We start from the raw sequence: 20,901 nt of genomic DNA, 5'->3' as shown, positions 1-20,901 counted from the left end.
CCGGAGCGCAGGAGGAGGAGTGGAGAAGCGACGGCCCCAGCAGAGAGGGGACTTTGGCAGGTGGGAATGACCACACGATCCTGCAAAACACCCGCACGGCTGCAAGTGCAGATGGGGAAGCACCGTCCTGCCCCTGTGAACTTTCTCAGCGTTTCCAAGCAAACCTGCCCCCCTCCCTCCGTGGCTGTCGAGGCAAAACCTGCTCCTCTCCTCCCAGCAGCTCCCTCGGACATTGCAGGGAATAAAAATCCCTCTTGGACCCAGTGGCAGAGGCCTGGAGGCTTTTGTTCCTCTGTCCCGAGGTTGCACAGCTCCTCTATGAAGGGTCCTGCCAGCATTTGCTACCCTAGCAAATAGCTAAAGCAAGCAAAGCAGAAGCACTAGCCCTGGTTTTGTATCCCAAATGGGCTGTTTTAAACAGAAACTGAAGCCGAGGATGGAAAAGCTCCAAAACAAAGCAATTAACTATCCAGTGAATAATTTATAAGACAAACACCGTTTCTTTTCCTCCCGAACTAAATGCAAATGGTTTATGATCTCTTCAAGCCTGGTTGTTACCTGAAAATCTTCCCCTGCTCCTTCCCGGCAGGTCCGTCTGGGCTGCGGTCGCAGGCACGCAGTGGATAAGGATGTTTGAGCTGGTGCGGTTGGGATGCGCACACCTCCTGGCTGGTGGCTGCTCCGTGACCTGACTCTCTTTTTTTAACCCTTAGGACCAACCACCCAACATCGACAAACCTGGCGCTCAGAAATTCAAAATGGCTTTTCTGCACAAATCCCTTCCCCGTCACCGAACATCTGCCGTTTCCACAGTAACCCGGCGCGCAGCTGCGAGGGGACGCCGCCACCCCCCAGGTTCGGGCTGTCTCGCCCGCATCCCGCATCCCTGCCGTTACCTGGGGAACGCACCGGCGCTGCCCCAGCTCCAGCATCCCGCAAGGCAGCTCCCGTCATGGAGCCACAGCCCCCAGGGGGACACCCCCACCCGCTCTGTGATCCGTGGGGCTCCGACAGGCTTCCAGGGGCAATACGGATTTGAGCGTAGTTCCCCAGAGCAGTCAGGACACTACTTTGAGCACAACCCTCTAATGGTTTACCACTCACGGTGGAAACAGATTTATTTGCCACCCAGGGCTTTAGCCAGAGACACGTTTCAGTGCAATGGAATAATTGCAGAAAGCAGATCAGCACCGCGAGGTGATGATCTTTTCGCCTGCTTTTCCTAGCTTGCCTCATCCATCGCTGTCCTGCGTAGGATTAGCACATGCCACATTTCGGAGCAGACATTCTGGCTTGAAAACCCAGCCCTTTGGATAACGGTTAAATGAAGACAGATAACAGCAGCCTCAGCACTGGCGGGGTGCTGTTGAGCCTGCTGAGATTCACAAATGGGATGCTCGCTCCGCTCCAGGCAGGCAGAAGGGCTTTCGGTGGCTGTAGGCAGCTGCCTGGAATTTCTCAGGGAGATAAAGCCGCTGTGCATGCGTACGTGCTTGCGGGAAGTTGTACGTGAGCTGCCTCTTCTCCAGGAATTGGGAGGGTGGATAGGAGGGGAACGCGGGAGAAGGTCTGCTCCTACGGCGGGAAAGGGCTCGTGGTGCTAGCGGAGTTAATTACTGCTGCAGAGCACGGCTGAGGGGAGCGGCACTGCAGGATCTGCGGAGAAGCCGCGTGGGAATTGCCACCTAATTTATAGCAGATGGACGTCAGCATCACCTCAGCCTCCGGCACATCTGCCCCTCCTGCGGCCAGTCTCAGCCACGGACTGTGCCCGGGGCGGGGGGACGACGACTGCCCTCTCCCATGCCAGGGAGGGGACGGTGGCACCAGAGGGGCCCGTGCACCCCACCGTGAGCTGGCTGCACTCGGTGCGGGGGGGTGAGCGGAGCTCCGTGGAGCAGAGCTGATGCCACACATCGCCCCAGACAGTACCCACAGCCGGCGAGATGGCCACGGAGCTACGGGACAGCGGGAACACGCCGTGCTCGCAGCGCTCGCAGGGAGCCACCAGCAGTCCATCACGGGGTCGTGACCAGTCTATTATTAATGTATTACTATCGCGATTTATGGACACATATCCGAGGGGCGTGGGCACCAGGAGGAGCCGGAACGGTTACTCATGGTACAGATGATATCCCTTGGTTATACCTGCTCCGTAAGGAGAGCCCCTGGGCACAGCCCAGGCAGCCGCAGGGGCCGGGCAGGGAGGACTTCCACCTGCCCAGGCTGCAGCAGGGAAGATTTGAGGGTTTTGAAGGGTAGGATAAGGCACAGCAGGACACCAGGACTTCCCCTGGGTAACGACTGACCTCAGCGGGATGCAGAAGAGGGAATATTACAGGTATTACAGTTGGCCAAACACCCACTGAATTACAAATGCAAAAAAAAAAAAAAAAAAAAAAGGCTTTCACTGATCACAGGATGGTTCGGGTTGGAAGGGACCTTAAAGACCATCCAGTTCCAACCCCCTGCCCTGGGCAGGGACACCTCCCACCAGACCAGGTTGCTCAAAGCCTCATCCAGCCTGGCCTTGAACACCTCCAGGGATGGGGCAGCCACAACCTCCCTGGGCAACCTGTTCCAGTGCCTCACCACCCTCACAGGAAAGAATTTCTTCCTGAGATCTAATCTAAATCTCCCCTCTTTCAGTTTGAGGCCGTTACCCCGTGTCCTATCATTACACTCCCTGATCCAGAGTCCCTCCCCATTCTTCCTGTAGCCCCTTTAGGGACTGGCAGGGGCTCTAAGGTCTCGCCGGAGCCTTCTCTTCTCCAGGGTGAACAACCCCAACTCTCTCAGCCTGTCCTCACAGCAGAGGGGCTCCAGTGCTCTGATCATCTTTGTGGCCCTCGGCTGGACTCGTTCCAAAAGGTCCATGTCCTTCTTGTGCTGAGGCCAAAGCAGATGGCCTGACAGCCAAAGCAGATGGGACGAGGATGAGCACGGCTCTGGCAGAGGCTACCGGGGTGTTTCTGCAGTTCAGCAGAGCTCCTGGACCAGGCACAGCAGCAGCGGGAAAACAGACTTGGAGGAATTAATGAGCCTGGTGGGAGGAAGTGCTAAAATCCCCCAGGAGAAGAGGCAGCAGGAGAATCCTAAACAAATCCACCATGATTACATCTGCAAGGCTACGGCTGAAATAGAGAGTGCCAGGAAGGGGCTGCAGAGAGGGCTGAGGCTTAGAGACCTCGCAGGAGATGAGGAAACATGGAGGCAGCCAGCAAAGCAGCTTCATCAGCCTCGGGGGGGGAAAGGGATGAACGTGGGGGCAGCAAACCTGACCTGCAGCCGAAGGCTCGGAGGACTTGTGCAGATACAGCCTGTCTGCTGTGCAGCAGCACCTCCACGCCCCACAGCGGTCACAGCTCCACCATGACGGATATCATGGCATGAGACAGTCTCTGCCAAGCGCTGCTCCTGTCTAATTTAGCCCAAACTCAATCCTAACTCTGACCTGTTGAACTCAAAGAGGGAGGAGAGGATGGCAGGATACCCAGTAGGTGGCTTATTGGAGCCAGGAACACCCATGCCCAGGGGTGCCCGGCGATCTCTTCTCACACTCGGAGCCTGACATCCCCCGTCCCATCATTTCCCGTTCATTCAATGATCCTGCATGGCTTGGCAAGTTCCGCAAGCACTGCTAATGCACAAAACCCCACCAGTCCCTTCCAGTACCTGCATCCAGCCCAGGTATGGCCATGGACGGCTCTTCTCCAGCCCTGCTACCTGCCTGGCCTGTGTCACCCCCATCTGCCTTGAGGACCCTGCTCGAACCGTTGGGTAGGTGTCTGGGTCACGGCCAGAATGCCACCATGCCTGCACCGCGCACCCTCAGTGTCAGGTCCCTGCCTCTATGGCACAAGGAGCCAGACAGGCAGGGGGGATGCTGCAGACCACCTGCCCTGTGACCGCAATGTGAAAGGGACCTTTGAGCCCCTAGAAGTCTCCAAGCAGATGCTCCTTGTGTCCTGAACCCCCTGTGAGCACTGAACACCCAGCCACAGCCTCTGCCCTGGCCCCTCTCCCCGGTGCCTGCCTCCGCGGCACCCATGCCTACCTTGGCATCCAGGATGCTCGTCTCCACCCGGGCCACCCCCTGGTTCTCCCTGAACAGCTGGATCTTGCTGACCTTGCTGAACTCCGACAGCACCGTGGTGAGGTTGGTCTTCAGGTCGATGACGTGGCTGATGCCGTGCCGGGGTCCCACCAGAAGCGTGGTGGCTGGCTGCTTCTCATCCTGGTGGCACGAGCACATGGAGAGAGACAGAGGGACAGGGGTGAATAAACGCACCCTGGGGCTGCGCCTGGCTCTCTCCATGGAGCCAAGTCTCCATGTCGGCAGCTCGGCCAGGTCCCGGATGGCTTTGGCAGAGCAGCCGGTGAAGCTGGTGCCATGAACCCCCCTCCCCGAGCCCCTCTGCAGAGCTGGGAACGGTGTGCAGGATGCCAAGGCTATTTAAAAATACAGCACTGAACTGACTGTCCACATGAAATATTCAGGCCTGCTGGTGTCACTACAGAGAAGTAACAGCGTGTTACAAATCTGCCTGATCTGACATTGCCTCCGAGAGAAGGAAGCAGAGGAGGGAGCGAATGCATTTTAGGAAAGAAGAAAGACTAAAGCCTTGACTGAAAACAGACATCTTTCTTGCTCTGGTCTGCCCAGGAAGGATGCTTCGAACCGGACCCGGAGGTGAAGAGGAGCTGCGCATACCAGTGCAGAAGAGAATAAGGGAATACTTTTTACCACTTACATGTGGTTCAACTCCCAGGCTGGCTCAGAGTCATTGCTTTGGTGTCAGAGATGAAAAAAACCAGCAGGGCACCCACACCAGCGGTGAGGTGCCCAACGCTGCACACCCAGGCAGTGCTGGAGGCAGGCTCCGACCGCTCAGCCATGGCTCCGACCAGACACCTCGTGGTTCTGCCTTCACCCATTTCCTACAGGCAGCCCTTTGAGCTGCGAGGTGAGGAGCTCCAAGGCGTGGTGGAAGCAGAGCAGATCAAAGGCTGCAAGAGGTGGAACCCAGGAGGCAAAGCAAGGGAAGCGCTAAGACCTTGGGTGGGGGTAAAGGGAAGGATGGCAGAGAGGTGACACTTACACGGAGACCCCCGGCTGGGAGGTGGAGCAAGAGGGATGGAGAGGTGAGCCAGGCAGTGCGGAGCCTTAGCGGCTCTACTGTTCTCCTGTTTAGCTTGGTGGCTTTCTTCCTGCCGTGGACAGAGTGAGGTGGCTTTGGTGAGGGGTGGAGATGCCTCTGACGGAGATGAGGGAGGAGTGGGCCATGGTGGTTGCAGCTTCCTGAGAGCTGCCAAACAGTGGTTGGGCTGGACCACTGCTGATGGAGACGGTAAGGCCAGCCGGGCTATTCCCTGCATGGACAAGCAGGGAACGCAGTGGCCTTTGCCACGGGTGGCCCTCCTCCGAGGTGGTTGGCAGGATGCTGCCAGGGCAGCACCAAGATACAAGCATTTGTCTGAAACTACTCAGACTTCATTGAGCGAGTCATCGCGCTGCCCAAGAGGCTGGCAAGAGCAGAGCCGACCCTGACCCTGTGGAGCTGAAGATCTGACCTGCTACTGTCAGCAGGGGCTCTGAAGGCTTTTCTGGATGGGCTTGGACCCCAGCAGGGCAAAGCAAGAGACCGAGGGAAGGAATTTCTGTGGGAACCACAGCTCCCCTGGCTCTCCCCTCCAGCGCACGCTCAGGACCAGTGCCAAGCACCTCCCAGCCCACCCTGAATTACCGTACCAGTCCCACTGTGTTGAAGAGGACCCCAGCAAAGGTGGGCAGCTCGTTCAGGATCCTCAGGTATTGCAGCTTCGCCTGGGCCGTGGAGACCTGACAAAACACATCACACAGGTGATCACCACCAGTACAAAGGGGAAGAAATGCAAGAGGCTGGCGAAAACCTGGGGGCTCGCAAGCAGAGGCACAGCCAGGGAGGAGCCCAGGCGCTTGATGTATAACCCTCCCGGGGGATGTATAACCCTCCCGGGGAGCTCTGACGGCTACAGGGACCCAGGCAGTGGCTCAGCAGCTTCCTCCAGAGCTTTCCAAGCCCAGAAGCAGAGATAACAATAAACACAGGCTTAACTGATGCATGCCACTTCAGCCAAGCTGAGAGCTGGCTCTCGGCTGCCCTCACCCCACTGATCCTCGCTGCAGTCCCCGAAATCCAGATCAGCTCTCGGAAGTGGATTCGGGAGAGAGAGTGGCTGTGTGGCAGTCACCCTGGGATTTATCTCCCATCCAAGGGGACTTAAGCAGCAATAACAGGAGCTGCCGAGCAGCCGGGGACAACAGGGTTGGCTGGAGCGGAGGACATGCTGCCACCCCACCATCCCCCAGCCGTGGCCGCGTGGGTTTGGGCTCACCTTGGTGCCACCAGTCTGGTTCTGGTGGGCTTTGAGCTGCTGCGAGAGGGACTTCCGGAGGCTCTTCTCTTTGATGAGCTGCAGGAGCGAGGGGGGCAGGAAGGGCTCCAGGCCCCACTCCTTCCTGTGAAGAGGGAAACCTGCCTGAGCCACCAGGCCAGAGACCCCGCTGATGGGCAGAGAGGGCCAGCAACCAGGGATGCTGCCCGAGAGCATCCTCTTGCCATCAGAGGGAGCTGGAGCCGCACCAGCGCTTCCTTGGTGTCACAGCCAGAGCAGCGTCAGCCCCCAGCCCGGGTCCCCAAGGGGATGGGAACCCCATCTAATGTCACAGCCACCAGTACCAGGCTGGGGAACACAGCGGGGCCAGGCTCTGCAGCCGAGCCCAGCTCCCGCTCGCCTTCAAGGTTAAGGGATGCAGGGCAAATCCCCAAACCTCTTTTGGGGTTCTCCCGGGATGCCATCTCCCCCATTCCTTCCTGCACACACTGGGCAACGCCAGCCTATGCAGATGGACTCCGTATGGATTTAAGACCACTGGGCGCCACAGGAGAGCTGAGCCAGCGCTGCACGGCTTGGTGATGGGCTGAGATTACGCAGCTCCAGTGCCTTCTCCGTGTCTTGGATGCCAGGTGGAAAATCAGCCCAAGTTCCCAAGGAAATGATCCTGGGCTCGCACCAAATATCCCTGTCAGCCCTGGCAAGGATGCTGGATGCCAGCATGCGGGGGTCTTACATGGCCCCATGGTGGGACCGGGGGCTGCGTGTCACTGCTGGCCAAGCCTGTGAGCCACCGGCCACCTCCAGGGGGGCTCCCAGGGCATCTCACACTCAGCACCCCAAGACATTGCTGGGAGCACCCCAGTTATGCAGAGGCTGTGAGCAGGAGCACAGGGAGGGGAAAGAGAGGAGGGATGCGGGAGGCATGGGGAGAGGGAGGAGGACTCACTCCACGTTCTTGAGAGACACCTTCTGGCTGGGGCGGGTGGCTGAGACGGTGATGTAGATGTGGAGGGCAGCCAGCCCCAGCAGCATCTCTGGCTTGGGGTCTGTGCCGAAGCGCTCTCTGATCACATCATTGCGGCTCTGCAGGAGGGAGGAGAAGGCGTCCTCAGGCAGCCACGGGGACAGGGCACCCGCCACCCGAGGGATGCCTCCACAGGGCCCATACTGGGTGGATGTGTGGGCCACGAGCACCATCAGGTCCCCGTTCCTAGGGGCAAGTCCCCTACCTGGATGTACAGGTACTCGAACGCTGCAGGATCCCGGCGCAGCAGCTCCACCGGGTCCTTGGGGAAGAAGCTCACACGGAAGAGGCATCTCATGCCATGGTAGTGTGTCCTCTGCACAACCTATGGCAGGAGCAGAGGGGACCGGTGAGGCCAGGAGCTGTGTATATTTGCCTGCAGGGCAGGAGACATCCCCCCTCCTCTCCCCTGGGTGGGGATTTGATTTCTCTCCTCCATGCACCACCAAATCCTTTCATCCCAGGAACAGCCCAGCCTTCCTTGGTGTGACAACTTTGCCTGGTGTTGCAGGGGTTTACGCCACCAGGGCTGATGCTTCATCCACAATCCCTGTTTTATCCCTGGCCCCATGCAGCGCCAGCTTCCTGGCTCTGCTGGGCAAGCCAAGGATGTTCATGAATGCTGTCTGCGGCTGCCCAGGCTGGAGCGCAGAGCACCTCCACAGTGCTGTCAGGGTGGGATGGGTAAAACCCTGATTGTCTCCCTCTTTGGTCACCCTTTGCACCCCTGAGCCTGCAGGACCATGCCAGAGGCAAGGAGAGGCTACGCCACCCCATGGCACAACCCCGGCCAAGCCCCACGCTGACGGGAGAAGAGCTTCCCTGTGCCCCAGCCACCGGCCATGGCCATCCCAATGCCCTCCCACACCCACGGCTTACATGGGCCAGCGGCTGCTTGTCCTGGAGCAGCAGGAACCGGTGGCTCTGCTCCGGGCTGGAATACTCCAGGACCAGGGCAAAGTGCTCAATGTGCCTCAGGGACAGGCGGTCCTGCAACGTCACCATCACGTCCTGCAAACACCACGGACAGGCTTGGGTGCGGAGCAGTGGCTCCTTCCCAGGGTGGGAGGTGGCAGCCCACCGAGAGCCCCCTCCTCCCCGGCGCCGGCAGTGCTGAGAGGGGCTGCGGGATGGTACCCAGCCGCTGCCAGGCAAAGTGACAGCAGGAGGTGACCGGTGGCCAGACCCCCAGCACCTCAGGTAACACTGCGGTGTTTCAGATGGGGACTGCAGGGAGCTGGTCCCTGGCAGGGGGACTGGCAGGAGCATCCATCCCGACTGGAGGGCAGGCTCGCAGCCAGGAGAAAAGTTAGGAATGGGAGAAAGACAGCAAAAACCCCCAATCGCTGCCAGCTGCAAAGCGTGTCACCCGGGGAGGCGGAGGGGCCATCTATCATGTGGTGGCAGTTCGCAGCCAGCCAAGCGCCGCTGCGGTGTTTGTGCAAGGAAGCAGGAGACAAGGAAAAATGGATCGGGCAGGCGGGAGGAGAGATGCGTCAAGGTGCCGTGGGGCCGGGGGGAGTGGAGAGGCCCACCTTCACGGTGGTTCGGCCATCGAACGTGAAGGATTTGATCTGCCCGTTCTCCAGGAAAACCTTCAGCACGTTGGGAATGAGGAGGAGAGCTTCTTTCTTCAACATGTCCTGGCACGCGGGGCCGGCAACGGGGGAGGCGAGGAGGATGGGGGACAGGGAGAGACGGTGGTAGGGTGGGGAGAGAGAGCGAGTGTCAGTGATGGAGCGGTTACGGCATCCTCTGCTTCTCTGGGCTCATGCGCTAAGAGGCACATTTCCCTTGAAAATCCAGCGTCTCTGCTGAGCCACTGAGACACACGGAGCTGGAGCAATTCAGAGCTGCCTGACACATCCACCTCCCCAGCTCCCAGCAGCTGCAGCGGGAACGGAGCATCCCACTCCGTCCGGCACATCGCAGAGCAATGCCAATGCCTGGCAGCCTGTCCTGCTCCCCAGCTGCTGTCCCAGAGGGGAGCCGATGGCCGGGGTGGCTCAGAGCCGACCGATCCGCCTTTCCTGACCCATAACGCCAGCCAGCCCACCCCAACCTTCCACACGCCCTGTGCAGGAAGTTGGGTGAAGGCTGATTTTATTTAGCGAGAAGCGTTTCGATCAGATAATTACTTAATTGATTTTGCTTAAAAATAGAATTTGCTAGAAGAGCTTCACAGGGGGTTTTTTCCAGGGTTTTTTTTTTTTTTTTTTTTTTTTTGTATGCTGCTTTATAAAATCTTTCTGCAATTAAGAGATAATGGCACCGGGCTGGAACGTTACGGCAGCGTTAACAGCTTCCCCTGCCACACAGCAGTGCCCTGGTCACCCTGCCCCACGCGTGGGTGCTCCTGCAAAGCCTCTGGCACCGGGCTGGAAGCCACAGACCTTCCTTCGGGCAGTGCTGGCACTGCCCGGATGTCACCTTTGGGTGCCCAGGGGGACTCCGGTGGGACCAGGTTTCCAAGGACAGTTTCTGGGGCTCCATCCAGATGGAGGGACAGCGGAGGACCCTGGCACGTCCCCCCAGCACTGACGCTCACCTTGAGTGTGCCCCAGGGCATCTGCCCTGTGGTTCTTCCTGGGACAGAGGGCTGCTCTCACCTGCGGAGCCCAAATCAGGGGAGAGGAGCCCTGCGGCCCCCAGCCACCTCACGCCCCATGGCCCCGGGGATGCCCCAAGGGGGTGAATCACAGAGGAAGACAAGGAAGGACTTACTGGGTCCGTCTCACCGACTGTCACCTGCTCTGAAAATCGGACCTTCGCCGGGTTGGACCTCAGCTTCGCCTTCTTGGCTGCGCTGATGAAAGCAGATTTGGGAGACTGGAAAGAGAGCACCGGGTAAATCACCTGCCTGCCCTTGGAGCCGTGGCACGGGGAAAGCCAGACACGGGGCCCAGAGAAAGCCCCTCCGAAGCCAGCATGACGATGGGGAGCAAGCCGTGAAACGGGGAAGTGGAGAGCAAGTCCCCTTCGCTGTGGTTATACAGTGCTGCAGGCAGGGCCAGAAGGATGAGCAGCAGCTCCCGAAGGCACACCAGCACCCTCGGCGTGACGGGGGAGGCTGCACCCCCGGCAGGGACATGTGCCCGGCACCCCCTGTGCAGGCTAAGCTCCAGCAGACGTGAGCCAGGGCTTGCTCGGAGGCAACGCCACTGGTTCGGATGGAAGAGACGAGCCCCTCAGATGTGGGTCTGCAGCTGCGAGGAGGAGCGGAGTGGCCGGGAGATGGCAAGACCCCCGGGGGAACGTTCTGGTGGCAGTGCCAGGCACTGGGGGTGCACATGGATGGCACGGAGGTGGTCATGCCGCAGAGCTGTGTGTGTCTGAGGGTGCCAGCATCAGCCAAACAGCCTGTCCTGGCTGGTGGCCATCCAGGGCCAGAAGAAAAAAAACAAAAAGCTTTTTTGGAGCCTGGCACATGCCCCACTCCTGATGGAGCAGCGCTGGGTGGTAGCATCTCCTTCCTGGCGAGGAGGGGAGCACAGGGAAGCTCTCACACTTATCTCCCTCACCGACAAATGGCTCAGTAAAGCAGAAATGATGCCCTGCCACCATCGCCCCCAGCATGATGGTTCAATCTGCTGCAGCACCATGGGCACCGAGCCCCAGCGCATCATCACCACCCGGTGCCGGCACCACCACCAGCCGCACCGCTCGGGGCCCGCAGCCTGGCACTCCCATCTTCCCGGGCACTCCCCGGACGATCCTGCTGGGAACAGCAATGGCACATCCCTCCCTGCCACCTCTGGCATGACAGGTCACATCATCAGACACGCCTGATGCCCTCAGCAAACGATATGGGTTTGGGGACATTTTCCCTCCCTCCCTCCTGCGAGGAGGTAGTGACGAGGACAGGGAGATGGCCGCTTGCCCACACTGACTCTGCGGGGCTGTGGCAACCCTCAGACCCGACAGCTTGGAAGAGCCTTGGGGTGGTGGGACACCAGCCCGTCACCTCAGTTGAGCTGCCCGAGTGGTCCCCAGGGGCCACCAGGGACCCCACCTCGGACTCCCAAAGGGCTCTTAAGCCCTGTCCTGGCTCCCCTGGGGCTGGCCATGGCCCTGCTGGTCTCACCTGGTGAGTGTGCAGGACCGTGAGGATGATGAAGTCCTTGGCCTTCCTATGACAGAAAAAAGAAATGAAGGTGGACAGGACCTCACGGTGGTGGACCTCAACACGTGCATTTGGCTATTGAGAGAGCACATCCCATCCTTCCCAGCCCAGTGGTGGTCAGGACCTTCGTGGGCTCCTTGGGGTGCTTGCCAATATGGCTGTGGGTGCTCTCCCAGTGCTGCCCACCCCTTGGCCAGCTGTGAATGGGTATGGCACTTGCTCCACGGCACTCTCCTTGCTCAGGCTGAGGCTTCCCCATGCCAGCAGTGACCACCAGTGCACCCAAGGCACCCCAAGGCTCCAGTCGGGGCACAGCAGCCCAGCATGAGCCCCCTCCCCGGGGGCGATGAGGGACGAGCGTTGTCCTCACCTGATGAGCTCGATGAATCTCTCTCTGGGGGCTTCACTCACGTCCTCATCATTGATGGCCAAGATCTGGTCTCCTGGCAGGAGTTTATCCTCAGAGGGGCCACCTGCCAGGAGAGAGGGTCAGGACCAGCCCAGGCATCCCGGGGCTGTGGGGCTGGGGGTAAGCAGTAGGGTTCCAAGCCCGCCCCTAGTGTTTTCCCATGTATGTGGCTGTGAAGGACACCTTGCAGGCCCACCAGAAGGGACAGGAGAGGACAGGAGCCCCGGGAGGGGTCCCACCAGGGGTAGGTACCACTGTGCTTCCTGGCACCCTGCGGCCGTGTCCGGGGACCCCCCCCACCGCACACCCCCCTACCTGCTGCCACTGAGCGCACCACCACCGGCCTCTCGCTGCCGGCCACGAAGCCGAATCCGTAGCGGGGGTGGCGCTGGACCGTCACCTGTCGGAGCGTGTCCGAAAGCAGCTGCCCACATTCCATATCATCGCCACCGCGCTCCTCCGGCATCACATGGCTGCGCTGCGGAGCGGAGGGGCAGGCTGTCATGCCTCCCATCACTGCAGCCCTCCCCGCTCGCCCCAAGCCCTCTGCCCACTCCGCCTGCCTCCTGCGTCACCGCGGGTCCAAGCAGCTTGCCGGGACATCCACAGCTCCCCTGTCCCCCCTTGCAGAGCGGTGACGCTTGGTGCCCATCCTCGCCACAGCGCCAGCAGCTTGGGCAGGGGGGACATTCACGGAGATACCCCCCCAAATCATGCCATCCTCTCCCAGCATCTCACTGTCCCGGCATCTCACTTCATGAGATGGGAGACCTGTGCGGGATAAACTGGTGGTGCGACTCTGGCCATTACCTGAGGGACGTCAATGCTGCGAGGTTCAGAGGAGATGGCAGCCCTGGCACAGCTGTAGTGCCGTCTCCCTGCCCTCTCTTTTGAGATTTAAGAGCAAACTCAAGGGTTGGCTTTTTCACGCCATGTAACACGGCTGAACAACATCAGAGATAAGCGGAAACAAGTTCAGCCAGTCTGAAAACTGGGATTAAGGCAGGCTCAGCCATGGCCGCTGGCGCTACGGCCGAGTCTCCGCCGCCAGCACTGGGATTCCTCGAAGCACTGACAGCCAGAAGCTGGGAAGACCCAGCCCAGGGCAAAGTCATGCCAAACCTGCCCTTGGCATCCCAGAGAAATGCCAGTCGTGGCTCCAGGCCGCTCGGCAAGGATGCGAGCCTGCTATCGGGGAACAATCCCAGCACCATCGGGATGGCATCGGAGCACAGCACAGACAGATGGCAACGTGCACGGCCACGACCAGAAAAACAGTGATGAACGTGCCGTTGTTTCTCTGCTACTCATTGCTTGTTCCCGTCCAGACTATTTACCCTCCTTAAAAAGATCCTTCCCGGCCTTTTGGCAACACATCAATTGTTCCGTCTCTTATCAGTTCAGGATTTGACGCATCATCCATCTAATGCAATCTGCGTTTCTGACACCCCCCCACCCGCTCCCAGTGCTGCACGTTGGCACCCGCTGCAGAGGGAAGAGGGACGGCACGTGGGGCTGAAAGAGGACGGGAGCTTCTTGCCGCTCAGCACACACATGGCTTGGGGCTTGGGCACATCGCTGCCAGGAAGGAGAGCCCTGTGCCAGCCCGGATCCCCAGCTGGCCTGTCCCGACATCCTTTAAGGGAGCAGGGTCTGGCCCTGTCCCTGCTGCCTTGTCTCCCATGGGAGCCAGGAGGGCTCTGAGCACCGGGCGCCTCCACCCAGTGTCAGGGACACAACGCTGGCTGTGGATGAGCTGCGCTCCCTGGGGATGGGACGCCACCGCTGCCAGGTCCACCCTGACCCATCCCCGGTGCCCAGCTGGACGGGTACCCGTGGCTTTTACCCCACCATGCAGCGGCACGTGGCTGGAGAAGCAACATCATGAGACCTGGGGAACGGAACTGCTGAGGAGCAGAAGGGTGTGGGCACCTCCCAGGGCAGGGGAAGGTGGTCCATCCGCACCCATCAGTGGTCCCGGCAGGAATGCTGGCATGGGGTGCAGGGCCAGCTCCATCGCCAGGAGAGAGCAGCTGCAGGGAAGCGCAGGCGAGACCGTCTCCCCTGCGACTGGCTACGCGCCGCCTCATTAGCTGCTCTGCTACTCCCATGAGCATTTAAAAGAACAACAGCAACAACAATAAAAAAAAAATAATAATAAAAAAAAAAAAAATCACACGATTCAACCAATTTTCTCAAACGAAACCTTATCCAAAGCCATTGTCTGCAGCTGAAAAGGGGACCGAACATAGCGCCGCATCTACGCACGCCTGGCGTGGCCGGGGAGAACGCCTGCCGTTTGCAGAGATGGAGCTGGCTGCCAAGAGACAGCAGGGCGGCCCAGCTGCTGGCTTCCCGGGGGACACCCCCCGCCTTTTCATCCCCCAAAAACTGCCCACAGCAACTCAATCCCCCACCCAACAAGCCTCCGCAGCGCATCAGGATGAACTGCGGGGGCTCAAAGCGCTGGGATGTTTCGGAGATGTGACTGAGCTCGGTGCGACTGGCCTGGGGAAACCGAGGACAGGGTTTGCTCACCAAGTCACAGACAAGTGGGTGACAAGTCCCGGCCTACAGCTGTCCAGTTAAAGCTGTTGTGTCCCCAGATCTGTCCTTCTGTGTGCAATTTGGGAGCGGGTCTCACCCCTGGTCCTCCCCACGGAGCCCACGGCCGATCCACAACCCTCCTGTGACTGCCCAGGAGCAGCAGCCTCTCACGCAGCTGAATTACCATCAGAAAAGGTTAGCGGGGAAATCTTTGTGGCTTAAATGGAAAAAAGGAAAAGAAAGCACACCTCATTTCAGCCACAACCAGTCTGCTGTCCAGCGTTAAAGGGAAGAGGGGAATAAAGAGATGGATACTGACAATAAAACCCCTTTACCAGGCTCTTAAGCTGTTCCTCTCCTGATAAGACTTTGACGCTGCAGAAGCATTACCAGGAAATTAAATAAAAGAGGACCAGTGTCCTCCTAAGCAGGACTTATCCACCCCTGGAGCGGCAGTAACGCGCCCAGCAGCAGGTACGACATGCCTTCCCCCTGCCGCGGCTCAGAACATCTTTCTGGCGGCAGCTCTCCCACGCTGGGCTCGGGGCACAACATGCACTCGCCCTCGACCAGAGCAAGAGGTCGGAGAAAACCAGCAGCGGGAAATGCTCTCCCTAACGCTGGTAATTACAGCTTGGCTGCACCTCAGGACCACAGGAGCCATCACTCCCCCGAAAGCCTGTTTTTTCATGTTTCTTCTTCTAATTCCTGGGCAGAGTTGCTCTGGGCTGCAAATCTCAGCCTTGTTCTCGCGGCAGGGAATTGAGGCTGTAAAACAGCCCCTGGAGATCAGCAGCTCTGTCCTGTCAGCAGCATCCAAAGCCAAACCCAGCGCCATCCTGGGCTCAGTGGCCGGTGATCTGGGCCACGCTGCTTGGAAAACACCCGCCATCCCCCTCGGTGGGCACAGACCAGTGCTGACCCCATCCCACCGCCGGGAGCAGATGGCTGTTCACGTCCATGTCCCCACCCTGCCTATGTCCCTGTGTGCCTCCTGTCTGCCCCCAGCCCAACCGTGGCATAATGTCACCGAGACACAAGGTCATTGGAAAATGGCTCAGCACAAGGTAAAAGGACTTGCCAGAAACCCCCCTGTGCCCACCAGCAGCAGGAGCCCACCACGGTCGTGCCCCTGTGGGAGGATGTCTGCTTCTCACCCGGCTCTTCACGGTGTCTCGACACGGCATGAAGATATGCCCTCTCCTGGGGCTTGGACACTTATCCTCCGTGCTCAGAGCTCAGACACCAGTCCAGTCACACTCTGCCACCCAAGATAAAAGAGACATCAGCTCCATGCGGCCACTCGTCACCACGATATGCCACCAAGGGATGTGCCTTCAGACCTCCGTGCTACAGAGCAGGGCTGAATCCAGAGCCCTCATTCTCCCCGAGACAGACAGAGGCAGAGCAAGAGTTACTCCAAAAGCTGACACGTACATTTTTAATTTCCTACTGCAACAAACCTCTGCTCCCCTTGAGGACTGGTTTTCTCCCTTTGCTTTTGGCACTGACTGACCACCTCTGCAAGCCGGGAAAAGCCACCAGAACAACCAGTGCCACCTGCCTGGGAGGAGCAATGGCCTCCATCTACCCAGGACACTCACACCATTTCCAACTGCCTTTAAACAGGACGGCACCAGGTGGAAACACTTTCTGCAGCTGAAGAGGGGCTTACAGCTGAGCCCCGAGGCAGGGAGCGGGTATGGAGAGGTCTCCAGCCTTTTGCGGAGGGGCACGTTGCACAGGCGGCGCTGCAAGGGTGGGTGCCAGCTCTCCTCCCCCTTCCTCTGCTGCCGCGAACACCCCGAGAACAAACAGAGCCTGTGGATTCCTCTCTCTCCTGCTGCAAAGCCGTGCCCGGCTCCTCCATCTGCCGGGCTGCAGTTGGTGAACGGCTTGCGAGGCATGTGGGATCCTGAGCACGTGTGGCAGTGGCAGCAAACGCCGGGGAACGGGCCAAGAAGTGTTTTTATAGGGAGCATATGGCAGTTCCAGCCTCGCACGCTGGTCTCCATCTCGGATGGAGCCCGCAGGGCTGCCAGGGCACGTGAGGACCAATGGTGGGGACAAGAGCAGAGGAGGCAGAGCTGGCCAGCACGGGACCCACCACGCTTTGCATCTCTGCTCCACCAGCCCTGCGCCCAGCAAGCATCTGGTCACCTCGGAAGATGCCATTTGGATCACGTTAACGTGTCAGACGTCCCCAGCAAGGGCAAACAGATGCTGTACTTCCAAGACCACCGTGAAGCTGCCCAGACACACAGGGAGGTGGTGTTTGATGGCCCGGTAACGGCTGTCCTTGCTTTGGCAGCAGTTAACGGCCGGCTGAAGTGAGGAGGGCTGGTCCGAGGGGTGCCAGCCTGGCTGAGACCGACGTTAAAGGCGGTAGAATGACCCCAGCCTTCACAGCTGAAGTCCTTCATGGACTCAGCCTAGAGAACTGCAGCCTGCGTACAGCCCTGCCATACGGCCCGGGACTTTACCCCCTGTGCTCCAGCTCGGATTTGCTGTCAGCATTAGGAAGCCATTTCAAATCAGCAGAGCTCTTCAAAAGGGCTAGCAAGGGTTAGCTCTACCGCTGGCGCTGGGTCTGTCCTGAGCTGGCAGGTACGCCAGGTACGCTGCTGGTACAGAGGTCGGGTGCCAGATGGCAACCGTTGGAGGGCAAAAATGCTCTGGGTTTTCAGCGCAGGAACAAGCAGACGGCGAGCAGCGTCCCCCAGCACAGCGCAGCCGGGGCTGAGCGGCTCCAGGAGCCAGCGAGCGGCCAAAGGCAGCTGTAAATAATGAAGCGGCAGCCGCAGCCTGGCTCCGGGCAGCAGCCGCAGCTCTCTGCTGCTCAGCCTGCAGCTTTTTTAAATGCTCCTGGCATCTCTGCTAGAGATAAACACGGGCAGAGGGGCAGGGAGAGATGCGGGTCAGGTGGAAATCCTAGGACCTGTGATGCCCCGTGGGTGGCAGAGAGGGATGGAGAAGGGCTCAGCTGGGAGGGAGTGGGACCGGCCTGACCTGGTGCTCAGAGCTGCATTTTGGAGGGGCCATTCCCAAAATCATGCTGTTATTAACAGAAAATACAGCGTGAGCATGGCTAACAAAGACCCTGCACCCCAACCTCCAGACGTGGTCAGGTCAATAGAAGAAACAGCTTCTGCACAGGGAGAGACTGTCCCGAAACAAACCCCGTGAGACACATGCAGAAGCATCACCGAGAATGTGAAGCCCAGCCTGCATCACACCCTCCACAGGCAAACACTCACAAACATCGCCTGCCCCATCTAAGATTTGGGCTCCCAGCCTGGAAAGAAGAAGAGGAACTGCGATGGGGTCCCTAAAACCAGCCTGACACGGGGCAGGGAGCCGGCACCGCACGAGAACTGGGGGGCACCTGTGGAAGGAGGTTTAACACATGGAAAAGGTAGGACCTTGCCACCCAAGTGGCAGTTAATCCCTGGGGCTCGCTGCCACAGGGTGCTGGGGAGCCTGTAAAATTCAACTGGGTCTGAAAAGCAATTTCCAGCTACTAAAGCCAGCCAGCTCCAAAATTCCCACGCTATAGCTTGCCAAAACCTGGGAGATTTTACACCAAGAGGAGTCCGATGGGGATGAGCAGCGGGAGAGAGGACCTGAGCCCACCCCTCCGGCACACCGAGGGGACGCGTACCCACCTGCGCGTGTCAGGCCACTGCCGTGGGCTCTCCGAGGCGTGCGTGAGTGTGGCAGAGGTGGGACCCCGCTGGCAGGTGCCCCAGCGTGGCACCGGGAGCCTTCAGGAGGCAGCAAGGCTCCAGGGCAGGCGCTCGGCAGCAGCGCTGCGGGGCATCGGGTACCTGCGGGAGCGAAGGATGCTGAACGTGAGATGATGAAGACCTCCATGGTGTCCGCACCCACAGCCTGGCTGTGCCCGCACAAACTGGGGACAGGCTGGGGTGCCATGCAACCCCTCTAAATGCCCCCCAAAGACAGCGGTTGCTTCATTTGTGCGGGTTTCCATGCTGTTACAGACACCGTTCTCCCATAAATGTGAATTGCCTTTACCTGGGGGCTCCCACCATTTTCTCCTCCAATTTTCCCCACGGTTTTTTGGCTGTTTAAGGGATTTTTGTTCTCCCCAGCTGGAGAAGCACCTTGCCGAGAAGAGGATGAAAGCAAAATCCTTTAGCAACAAGGTCAGACCCGCAAGGCTCGTGCTCCTGCCTCACTCAGCAGCAGGCAGGGGAGATGCTGCCCCGGGGCTGCCGGCAAAACCCAGCTGAGCTGGAGAGCCTGGGATGCAGGAGAAGGACTTGGGATGGGCAGGGCTTCCCCGGCAGGGCTGTAAAAAAATCAGCCTGCAATGAGAGAGGGATGGCGAGAGGAAAGCCCGTCTTCTCTCCAGTGCATTGAGCCTCTGCCCTGAGCATGGGACCCACACCACGGGATTAGTTTTTTAGGGTATTTTTCTTTCCCTTCAGGGATGCCCAAGCAGCTGGGCACTAATCTAGGGCCTGGGAGAAACTGGTTTCCAGTCCTTCCGCCTCTACCATCGTCCGCGGTGACCACGGGCACGTTACCTTGGTCCTCTCCTCTGCGGTGCTCCAGCGGTGCCAGCGGGCAGCAGCCCCCCTCGCCCAGCCAGGGAAGACGTTACAGACTCGGAGGGATTTTTATCTCTGCGAGGACTATAGGAATACAGTAAACAGACAGTCAACACTGGGCTAAAATGAGATGAAGGCATAAGAGGATTAATCAGAGATAAGGAGAGACGGAATAAATTTCGCAGCACTTTTCTCCTTTATTTGCGTGACAGTTCAGCTGCGTGATGGGGGCTCGGAGTGACACCAACTCCCCACCAGAGCCTGGCCGCTCTCTGCCGCTCAGTTACCGCTGCTGATTGAACCCACTCAGCTCCCGCGTTCCCTGATTTTAACCCGGGAGACCTTCGTGTTGCGTTAACTTTGCTTTCTGGTGGTCCTGGGGACAAACACTTGGCCCCGTGGGGAGGAAGGGGCTTACACCGGGCGATGGGTGCCAGCCCCAGGCGCTCCTTCCCCTCTCACGCTGGCATGGGCAGCTTGAACCCAAACCCAGCCTTTCCTGCCAGAGACCCCACGGGCACACAGTGTGTCCCCAGCTCTGAGGACAGGCTCTGGCTGCTGCACAGCACGGTGGCTCCTCTCCGGCAGCGCCCGGGCACCAGGCGAGGGACCCGTAGATGTCCACCTTGCTCCGAAGGATTTGCAGAAGGAGAAATTTATTGCTGCATACGAAGTCCAGAGGGGAGTTAAATAAAGGGGGGTGAGTTATGGATCCTTTACATCCCATTAGCGAGAGGGCACAGGCTGCATTCCCTCCCAGGCAGCAGCGAGGAAGATTCAGGGAGGCTGTCAGCCCCTTCTCTCCCAGCGCCGCAGAAAGAGGCTTGAAAATCCAATCAAGCGCTTTTCCTTTGGGCCCTCCCGAATCCCAAAGACTTTCATTCTGGATTTACAGAGAGCAATTTGCTCAGCTGATGACTTGCTGGGGGTTTTCGGGAGCGCTGTCTCCCCCCAGCGCAGCGCAGAGCAGGGGAGGGGCCTGGGGGAAGGGATGCCAACGGAGGATGTGGGACCGCAGAAGCCACAGCAGCATCCCCAGCCCAGACAGCTGCGTGACAGCCCCTGGCTGCTGAGAGAGTGTGGGTCGGACCCCATGAACTCACCCAGCACCTCCCAGTGTGGTCCAGTGACCCAGGGCTCAGCCCTGCCAGCCCCTCCAGGGCGAGAGCTCGCCTTCGCACAGAGGTAGCAAACCCTGCAGCGTTTCTGGCAGCACAACATTGGCGAGAAAGTTGCCCAAGCCATGACAGACCTGGCCCAGGAGCTTCCCTGTGTGGCAGCGGGGACTGTCCCAGCAAGCCCCCAATACTGTCACCAGCCTCCACCAGAGCTACACAGGCACCCGCTTACGGGAGGTGACAAACAGCATCACTGGGTCCCCCTCCGCCCCTGCCTTTTCCGGCAGCCCTTTCCACGCTCCGAGGCTCAGTAAAGCTCTTGAGCTGATGCCAGATAAAGGCAAAACTATTAAAAAAAAGAAAAAAGCCAAGGAGCAGGGGGAGCCTTTGAGCGCGATGCGTTCAGCCTGAGGCTGCCGGCATTTCTAGCAGAGAGGCTTAATTTTTACTTCTTTGTAATCTCTTTATAACCTGCTCCAAGCTCTGCTGCCTGTGCCAGCATCCTCCTGGGGGCACAGGGCGAGGAGGGGACTCTGCGAGGGGGGCTGGCGAGCGCGGCTCGCTTCCCAGGTAGCCAGGGCTATATTTAGAGGCACACACGCACCCACGCGAACTCTCTGTTTTCTCCACGTGTGTGTACAAATGTCGCACCCAAACAGCAGCCTCGGGAGACGGCGTCTCTCTTGTTTGTCGACAGGAGCCACGCGCGTCTCAGCAGCCGCACG

At 59.3% G+C, this 20,901-nt stretch overlaps 2 protein-coding genes across 4 annotated transcripts in view; both read right to left on the bottom strand.

Moving 5' to 3' along the window:
- The window catches only part of FRMPD3 (FERM and PDZ domain containing 3), a 39,856-nt gene extending 20,712 nt beyond the window's left edge, over positions 1 to 19,144 (bottom strand). The window contains exons 1-13 of one of the 3 annotated variants that reach the window (XM_054214461.1): positions 19,035 to 19,144; positions 18,150 to 18,311; positions 12,253 to 12,415; positions 11,899 to 12,001; positions 11,490 to 11,535; positions 10,130 to 10,234; positions 8,941 to 9,048; positions 8,285 to 8,416; positions 7,611 to 7,730; positions 7,328 to 7,464; positions 6,379 to 6,502; positions 5,753 to 5,842; positions 4,058 to 4,237 (exon numbers count right to left, since the gene is read on the bottom strand). In XM_054214461.1, coding sequence (XP_054070436.1) covers positions 4,058 to 4,237; positions 5,753 to 5,842; positions 6,379 to 6,502; positions 7,328 to 7,464; positions 7,611 to 7,730; positions 8,285 to 8,416; positions 8,941 to 9,048; positions 10,130 to 10,234; positions 11,490 to 11,535; positions 11,899 to 12,001; positions 12,253 to 12,403 — 1,296 coding nt within the window. In that variant the 5' untranslated portion in view covers positions 12,404 to 12,415; positions 18,150 to 18,311; positions 19,035 to 19,144. Of the gene's footprint in view, positions 1 to 4,057; positions 4,238 to 5,752; positions 5,843 to 6,378; positions 6,503 to 7,327; positions 7,465 to 7,610; positions 7,731 to 8,284; positions 8,417 to 8,940; positions 9,049 to 10,129; positions 10,235 to 11,489; positions 11,536 to 11,898; positions 12,002 to 12,252; positions 12,416 to 18,149; positions 18,312 to 19,034 lie in introns of those variants that run through there. The other 2 variants (XM_054214462.1, XM_054214463.1) reach the window with 2 other exon arrangements.
- Positions 1 to 20,901, bottom strand: part of LOC128914844 (thymosin beta-15A homolog) — a 195,681-nt gene that overhangs the window by 46,305 nt on the left and 128,475 nt on the right. The window lies entirely within an intron of this gene.

This window comes from Rissa tridactyla, chromosome 9, assembly GCF_028500815.1.
Source record: "Rissa tridactyla isolate bRisTri1 chromosome 9, bRisTri1.patW.cur.20221130, whole genome shotgun sequence".
NCBI lineage: Eukaryota > Metazoa > Chordata > Aves > Charadriiformes > Laridae > Rissa > Rissa tridactyla.
Note: the sequence above shows the minus strand (reverse complement) of the source record. Positions and strands in the feature narration are given on the sequence as shown.